At 34.5% G+C, this 8,732-nt stretch overlaps 2 protein-coding genes across 2 annotated transcripts in view; both read left to right on the top strand.

Moving 5' to 3' along the window:
- Positions 1-2,127, top strand: part of LOC106339130 (zinc finger BED domain-containing protein DAYSLEEPER-like) — a 2,432-nt gene extending 305 nt beyond the window's left edge. Inside the window, exons 2-6 of the mRNA XM_013777939.1 lie at positions 39-666; positions 775-939; positions 1,049-1,269; positions 1,422-1,739; positions 1,828-2,127. Of these exons, the coding sequence (XP_013633393.1) occupies positions 39-666; positions 775-939; positions 1,049-1,269; positions 1,422-1,739; positions 1,828-2,127 (1,632 nt within the window). The remainder of the gene's footprint in view (positions 1-38; positions 667-774; positions 940-1,048; positions 1,270-1,421; positions 1,740-1,827) is intronic.
- A 4,834-nt stretch (positions 2,128-6,961) lies between these two features.
- Positions 6,962-8,324, top strand: LOC106339129. Its single transcript, XM_013777938.1, has 3 exons — positions 6,962-7,307; positions 7,590-7,667; positions 8,001-8,324. The coding sequence occupies exons 1-3, from the start codon at positions 6,962-6,964 to the stop codon at positions 8,078-8,080; spliced, it is 504 nt and encodes a 167-aa protein (XP_013633392.1). The 3' UTR covers positions 8,081-8,324.
- The last annotated feature ends 408 nt before the right edge of the window (positions 8,325-8,732 follow it).

Raw genomic sequence — 8,732 nt, 5'->3', positions numbered from 1 at the left:
ATGGAGGTAGTGGCTCTTCCGCACATGCGTGTAGTCAGAAGAAGACTATTCCTCTGAAATCTGTGATTCGTGGAGGGAGAAGAAAGCCAGCACCTCGGTCGCGGAAAAACAAAGGACCGAGTACTCAGTCGCGAAAAAACAAAGGACCGAGTACTCAGTCGCTGAAGAAGAAGAGCAAGATCCAAGAGGAGATACCGGATTTTGATGATGAACTGGTAGAAGATGAGTTGGACGAGGATGAAGCCGGTTTGGATGATTTGGAGAATAGGCAAAGATCAGATGTGTGGAAGGATTTCACGGTGGTTGAAAAACCCAATGGAGATTTGAAAGCTTTGTGCAATCATTGCAGGAATATGTATGCATGGTATTCTCACTCGCATGGAACAAGTGGGCTGAGAAGGCATCGGGGGAGATGTAAAATGTATCCAAGTCATACTGGGAGGCAGCAACAACTCAATACTGAGGGGAAAGTAGTATCTCGCAAGTATGGTCATACTGTGTTCAGACAGATGGTAGCTAAGACAATAGTCCAACATGATCTACCTTACGCGTACGTTGAGTATCAAAAAGTTAGAGACACATGGGCGTATTTGAATGCTGATGTCCAAACCACATTTGTCGAAACACAGCGAGAGGCGAGAGCAGATGTGTATCGATTATATGAAAGTGAGAGAGACACACTGAAGAGGGAATTAGGGAGTCTTCCTGGATGATTGTCTTTCACATCTGACTTGTGGACATCAGTGAAATGAGAAGGATACATGTGTGTGACAGCACATTACATTGATCGGAATCGGAAGTTGAACAACAAGATCCTGACGTTTTGTGCTCTACCACCACCACATACTGGTATGAATGTTGCGGTTCAGCTCCTTGAATCACTGAAAGAGTGGGAAATTGAAAAGAAGGTGTTCTCGATCACATTAGATAATGCTACAAGTAATGACTCGATGCAGGATATTGTGAAATCGCAGCTGAATTTGAATGATGATTTGTTGTGTGGAGGAGAGTTTTTTCATGTCAGTTTTTTTCATGTCAAATGTGCAAGATGGGTTGAAGGTTATTGGAGACTCTTTGCAGAAAGTAAGAGACAGTGTTAAGTATGTTTTAGGATCGGAAACGTGTGAACAGCTGTTCCACAAATGTGTGGATGCTGCCGGTGTAGTAGAAGGTGGATGGCTAATACTGGACGTGCCGACAAGATGGAACTCAACTTACTATATGCTTGAAAGAGCCATCAAGTACCGTAAAGCATTTGTTAAGTTGGAGGCATTTGATAAGAAGGGTTATAAAACGGCACCCACAGCTGAGGAATGGACTAGAGCAGCCAATATTTGCGATTTTTTTTGGGTCCTTTTGCTGTGATCACAAGCTTGATGTCTGGTTCAAATTACCCAACTGCAAACTTGTTTTTCTATCAGGTTTGGTTGATCCATGATTGGCTTCGGAGAAATGAGGAAAGCCAAGACGAGATTGTCAGATACATGGTGCCACCGATGAAAGAGAAGTTTGACAAAAATTGGGATGAAGTTAGTGTTGTTTTTGCAATGGCAGCAGTCTTTGATCCACAGTTTAAGCTTTATGTTGTCGAATGTTGTTTAGGGAAGCTTGACATGAGTATACGTGATGCAAAGGTGAAGAACTTGCATGACAAGCTCAGTATTCTGTTTGAGACATACGACAAAAAATCGAAGAATAACTCACCTTCCACTGAGCCACGTGAAACTGTTTCGAGGGCTGTTTATGAACTACAATGTGAGTGTTTTTCATTTTTTAATCTTCTGTTTTTTTTTTCCTCTCTAATATTTTTTTTTTCAACTTTCTTAGGATTTCTTTGCATTTCGCCAAACCAGTGGCATTGTGAGTGGGAAGACACCTCTAGAAGCTTATCTTGAAGAACCACCTTTGGACTTTACTAATTTCCAGAGCTTGGACATCCTCGATTGGTGGAAAGATAATGCGCATCGGTATGGCGACTTGGCTGCAATGGCATGTGATCTGCTAAGTATTCCAATCACAACAGTGGCTTCGGAGTCTTCCTTCAACATTGGATTGCGAGTTCTGAATAAATATAGAAGCCGTCTACTCCCAAAAAATGTGCAAGCTCTGATATGCACTAGGAATTAGATCAAGGGATATAAATCTTATGCACATGGTAAATAACACTCATTTTAATTTTATTAAGAGTTCCATTATCCTTTATCCTAAGTAAATAAAATTTCTGATATTTTCAGATGAAGAAATCGATGGTGATGGTGAAGAAGAGAATTTACCATCATTTGAGTCCATTGTTGATGAGGAAGGTGAAGATGAGTAGATGAGCAAGTTTGAAATGTTATTTTGATTTGGTGTTTTGCTGCAATTACAATTTCAGATTTTTTGTTTAAGTTGCTTGGTTTTGTTTTAAGTACTGATTTGGACCATTTGGTGTTTTTATGAAATTTACTTTGGTTGAGACATAGATTTGTACTTGTCTTTAACATGCTATTGATACCAATTCTCATTCCACAAGTGAGTGTATCCGTTTTATGGTGTTTTCTGTGTACTTTGATGAACTTCATGAACTTCAAAAACCAGAAAAAAAAATCGAGAACAATAACAATATATGTAAAATTTTGTTGAGCTCCAATAGTAGATTCATGTCTTCACGTATCTTCACATTATGTGCACTTAGGTATGTAGTGGAGCAGCATGCAGTGTTGAGACACATCCTTCTGCACTCCTTTTACGTTCAGCCCGCGGGACGGCTAGTAAGGGCCTGTGGACTTGGGCGGTACGGGATTGGGACGGCCTTTTGGAGACTGCAGCCCGCGCGGGACGGACCCGCCTGAACCCACGAGATGATGATCCCGCCGCGGTACGGGACGGGACAGGACGACCTGTTTGATATCACTAGAGGCGAATAACAAATCAAATCAAATTTAACGGATAAAATGTCCACCCCTACTCAAATCCACCATATCCTTCTCCCCCTTTGTTCACACTCAAAATGAACAGCTGGAAACCATGTTCATTATATGAGACTCTTCTAGAAATCATTCACATATATTATTTAAAACATTTTCAGCTTTTATATACATGTTTCTTTAAAAATTTAAAAAATAGTTTTATAGCATTTCAATATTGATTATATTAATATATTCAAATTTCACATCATAAATTTAGACAAATATTATCTAATGTATAATTCTGATTAGTATGAAATATTTTGAAAAAAGTCTAATAACAAATTTAAGTTTTGGATCAAAAATAATAATATAAAAGTATTTGAAATGGGCTTTGAGCTCAACAAATACAAGATTTGTCGAGTTTACCTTTTTAATGAAATATTTTGGTCATTCTGATTATTAAGAGCAACTATATTTATGACAAACACCTTTTTAGGACTATCTAAAAGTATTTCTCTAATAATTTTCTTTGTTTATTTGCTTTTTTAAAATCTAATCAAATTGGTTGGTCCTGAACAATTAATAAAACATTTCATGGCGCATAATTTTTTTTTTTAACTTTCAAATAAGAAAATCTTCTCTCTTTTTTCTTTTACCAAAAACTTATCTTATTTTTTTTTTGTCACAGAAAAACTTATCTTAAAATATTTATGGGTTTATACATCTAAAGTCCGGCATCTAAATAAATGAATAATAATCTCTTCTAAAATTGAAATTGAAAAACGAAGGTCCCAACCCCGAAGGCCCAATGGGTCGTATATAATTGCTTGAACCGTAAGCAATTACGTCCGTTACGAAAACAGTTATCCTGCCGTGGAGAAGAGTTCACGACGTTAGAGATGGCATGAAACTTCCGTCAAAAAAGGCAGCGAGGTCAAAACCAGGATAAATCATGCTTGATTTGGATAAATAAACCAGCAGAGAATCACCAGAAAATTAAATAAATCTCATAGGAATTAGGACGAAGTCTCACTTTTAAATCTTGTGATTCCAGTTTTCTTGGTTGGAATATGACAACTTTTTCATCATTTTAATCAAACCAGGATGAATCACGATGTAAAAATCTTAATTTGGATAGTAAAAAATTACCAAGAAGGTGAATAAATCTCATAAGAGTTATGAAAAAGTTATCCAAATCATGTGATTTTAGTTTTCATGTTTGAGAATATGACAACTTCTTCGTCATTCTAACCAAACCATGATAAATCACGATGTAAGAAGTTTGATTTGAATACATAAACTAGTGAAGAATCATTCAAAGCTACCCAAAGCTCCTGTACGCAAAAAAGGTATAGCCCTTAATGACCAAAATATTTCATCCCCAGTCTTGATTAGGAGACTACAAGGGGAATCATCTGCTACGGCGGCTACCAGATTGTAACCATCTCTTCCACCTTAAATGTATCGGCACGTGGCTTAGACTCAATCCTACATGTCAGGTTTGTCGGACTTTGCCGTTTCCGACTCCTCTCCCCACTCCCCTCGCCGAGGTTGTCCCCTTAGCCTCCCCCGTTGCCACCACTAGGATATCCTAATTATTTGCTTTAATAGCTAGATAATCCTGAAACAAAGTCGAGTATACTATAATCTTTGGGGTATTTTTCTTTTTGAATTCTTGTTTAGTTACTTGAATATTTTCATTTTTGGTCTCTAACTATCTCTATATTATTAAAAGGGAAGAATTCTTAAAAAAATCTACTTATGCAAAGTTGTTGGACTCATTCATTAATAATATATTTTATTTAATATTTGCTTTGATCCATCAAAATATCTCTACTCCTATTTATAAGGAACACACTAAGTTAATTATGTTAATTGTTGTTACTAATCGATTTAAAAAAAACACTACAGCCAAACAATAATTAATCTAATATTAAAATCAGCTCTCGAAACTAATCGATTTCTGTTATAACATATGTACTTAGAGTTTAAAGAAAGAACCACAATAACAAAGCACATAGTATGATATGAAAACAAAATCATAATAGTAAAATCATTAATCTAATAATTTTGGGGAAGAGGTACATAAATTAATTAAAACTAAAAATATTTATAATAATTTTTTTTAATATAAGTTTAGAAACTATTTAAAACCCTATAAATTTATCTGTACTATTAAAAGAGAAGAAATCTTAAAATATCTACTTATGCAAGGTTGCTCGACACATTCATTAATAATATGTTTTATTTAATATTTGCCTTAATCTATCAAAATATTTCTACTCCTATTTATAAGGAGCACACTAAGTTAATTATGTTAATTGCTGTTACTAATTGATTTAAAGAAACACTACGACCAAACAATAATTAATCTAATATTAAATATCATCTCACGAAACTAATTGATTTCTATTATAACATATGTACTTATGATATTACATTATTTCTTAGAGTTTAAAGAAAGAAGCACAATAACAAAGCACATGGTATGATATGGAAAAAAAAAATCATAATAGTAAAATCATTAATCTAACAATTTTGGGGAATAGGTACAAAAATTAATTAAAACTAAAAATATTTATAATAAAATTTTGTTATTTAATATAAGTTTTAGAAACTATTTAAAACCCTATAAATCTATACTTTTAAACTAGCCAAAAATCTGCTAATTAATCTCCTATTCTCACCAACTTAACAAATGTAACTATTCTAAAATGCACATAAAATATAAGAAACATAGACATCAAATCTTCGGATTGGTACATATAAGTTCATTTTGGGTATAGATCCTTAAAGTCCTAGACATTTGGACCTAATTAGGTATTTGAAAACATTTGGTTTGGGTTTAGGTTGGTTTCTTTCAGGTCCGGATCCATAATTCAAATACATGTAAATAACTGTAACTTTGGGTACATAACGGGTCCGATTGGTTCTAATATTTTAAACCCGAAAAGATTTGAATATAAAAAAAAATCCAAAAAGTACACGAAAACTCAAAAGATACCTGACACGAAAACATACCTGAAAACTCAAACGAATATCCAAAAATATTAAAATATCTAAAAAGACGTAAAATTTTACCTCAAACTCTGATCTGAAAACCAAAAAATACCTAAATTTTTATCCGAATACGAATTTTTAAAAATGAAATTTTACCTAAAACCCGAAACTATAATAAAAATCCAAACCTGAAAATTAAAAATTATCGGTAATTTCAAAAACATATTCAAAATATAAAAATATACCTAATAAACAAAAACTATTTTGGGTATTTTAGATACTCGGTTTGGTCTCAGATAGGACATGGACTCGATAGAGATTTGGGGGTCCAAAAATTACCCAATAGGTACTTTGCCATGGATCCATACAAAAACCGAACCTGTAAACTAATTCATAAATTATACAAAATTTAAAAATTCTCTTCAATATAATACGACTTTCTAATATAATAATGTATAACATCACTAAATACTATTTTATATCAAAATTTGTTTATGGTCCAAAGTAACCCGAAAGGGTGGGTAAAAATCTAGTACTCTTTGAAACCAAAGATCTCTAAATGCAAGGAAAATAAGGGTAAGTTTCACAATTTTGATGAATAAATTGCTTTGATTTTTTTTGTCAAGTTGAATTCTACATACGTACCAAAAGAGAATAATTTAAGTCGTGTTGAAAATCGTGGAGAGGGACTTGAAATATGTTTATTCATTCTTGGGTTGAACTTTTGGTCTCTTGTCACATATCATTAAAATAAAATATTTGAGACGTCAATAAGAAAAAGAAAAATAAACGATAACAAGTTAGAAACTTAAAATGACATTAAAGCGGCCGTTAGGTGTTTAAAACGTAAACGGAATACATAATCGAATTCAAACATAAGTAAATATTTCAGCAGTGCTTTTGTCTTATTTGGTGAACACAAGCCAGCATATATGATATCGTCCATTTGTAACAAATAGGAACCAAATAGGAACTAAGAACATCATTATCCCAATTTAGATGAGTTTTTAAAGAAAATAAGACAATTAGTTAAATGGAAGCAAAATTAAAAGCGTATAACCGATCCTTAGTTAATGGTTTTTGTAACCGATCACAGAAGAGTTTTTTATAACACGTGTCAGCAACATGTGTTTTTCTTTTTTTTTTTCTCTTTTTTTTTTTCTTTTCTTTCTCTCCTCTTCTCTCATCTTCTCTCGTGTTCTCCGTCGAAGGGAACCGGAGCATCCGTTCAATCGGCGTTTTCTCTCGTCTTCTCCTCTCCTTCGGGAAGCGTCTCCTTCCTTCAATCGCCGTCATGTCCGTCTTTCTCTTCTCTGGTCTTCTCCGTCGGTAAAGGAAGCGTCTCCTCTCTTCAATCGCCGCTCGTCCAATCGCTGCTCGTCCAATCGCTGCGACCCCATCTCCTCTCTCTTCTGACCGGTGAGATCCTTTTCAGATTCATACTTTATACGATTGATTGGTGCTGATTAGATGATGAGATTGAACCTGGATTTTGTCTAAGCTTTGTTAGGATTGTGTTTCTTAAGCGAAGAAGTTTGTTATTGTCGGAGAGAAAGCGCAAGCTATGTATGTTTCTTGTAATAGAATTAAGTGTCTTGTAATGGAGTTAATGTATGTTTCTGTGTCACAGACTGATAATCATGCTTCTGTAATGTCTTGTGCTTTTCCGTGTCACGGACTGATAATGCTTGTGTCTTGTAGTGGGAGCATTGAGAGATTCATCACAGAGTGAAGCTGTGGGAGCATCTCGTGCTTGTTGTTTCACTGAGTGGAGCAGTGGTAAAAAGTCTACTCTTAGTTTTGGGTTTTGTCGCTTGTTAGACTTAGTTTATGGTTAGCGAATATGTGTGTGTTGAATGCTTGAAGTAGTTGATAGAGGTGGTTAATAAATGCAGCGTAGATCTAGGTTGTGGTTAGTGATTAAGCGTCTGATGAATGCTTGTTTTATTAAGAAGAATCTCTGTTTAAGTTTAAGAAGAATCTCTGTTCTTACTCTGTTTAAGTTTCTTGTGTGATGGTGTTGTTAAACGAGTGTGGCATGTTTCTTGTTCCCGTATGGAGTTACCGTATTTATGTTTATGTTTCATATATATAATCTTGTTTTCTACGCAGGTAACATGACACAAGACGAGGCAGATGTGAGCACACGAGTCACGGAGTTGGGAGTGGAAGAATCACGGACTTGGGAGTAGAAGGATCACATAATCATCTACACTCCTCCACAAGTAATCAAAAACAAGTTAATTTTTTTTTTAAGAAACCAAAATTAAAAAACTACCATTGTATCTGAAAAATTAGGTGATTCTTAACTAATGTTCTTAGCTAAAATTTATTAGTTAAATAATCTTTAAAGTGTACTTAAGAAACCTATAAGAGGTTTCTACGGATAATGATGCACTAATCTTCGCGAATGGAATGAACGTGTTCCTTTTCTTCCGTACCTCTTTCGAATTGGTCTACTTTTGGATTTCTTTAATCCATATTAACTATTTAGTCTATTCTCCGTTATTTGTTGTATGAAACTACATATACTCTTGTTGTTAAAAAAAAAACCTAAACTCTTTAATTAAGAAATCTCTTTTTTTTTCTGTGAGTATTTTAATTAAAAGAACATTCATTGTGTCACAAGGCTGTTTCTGTATAGTGTATATGGAGCAGCTAGATTCGTGTTTGTTTGTTGCTTTCTGTCATCTTTGTAGTATTGTTACTTGTTGTTAATTGCATGATTTCTGTATGTGTGCAGCAGCTAAACTCTTGTTTCTTTATTGCTTTTGTTCATCTTTGTAGTGTTTTGTTGCTTGCTTGTTTAATGGGTAAGTGGAGTAACTCCGCCAGGGACATTTA

This window comes from Brassica oleracea, chromosome C4 (genome assembly GCF_000695525.1).
Source record: "Brassica oleracea var. oleracea cultivar TO1000 chromosome C4, BOL, whole genome shotgun sequence".
In the NCBI taxonomy this organism is placed as follows: domain Eukaryota; kingdom Viridiplantae; phylum Streptophyta; class Magnoliopsida; order Brassicales; family Brassicaceae; genus Brassica; species Brassica oleracea.
This window is presented reverse-complemented; position numbering and strand designations above follow the sequence as displayed.

Coding starts and splice junctions, on each gene's coding strand:
- LOC106339129 (XM_013777938.1), top strand. CDS start 6,962: ATGGTTTTTGTAACCGATCACAGAAGAGTTTTTTATAACACGTGTCAG. Junction 7,308..7,589: donor TCTCCTCTCTCTTCTGACCG/GTGAGATCCTTT, acceptor TGTGTCTTGTAG/TGGGAGCATTGAGAGATTCA. Junction 7,668..8,000: donor TTTCACTGAGTGGAGCAGTG/GTAAAAAGTCTA, acceptor TTTTCTACGCAG/GTAACATGACACAAGACGAG.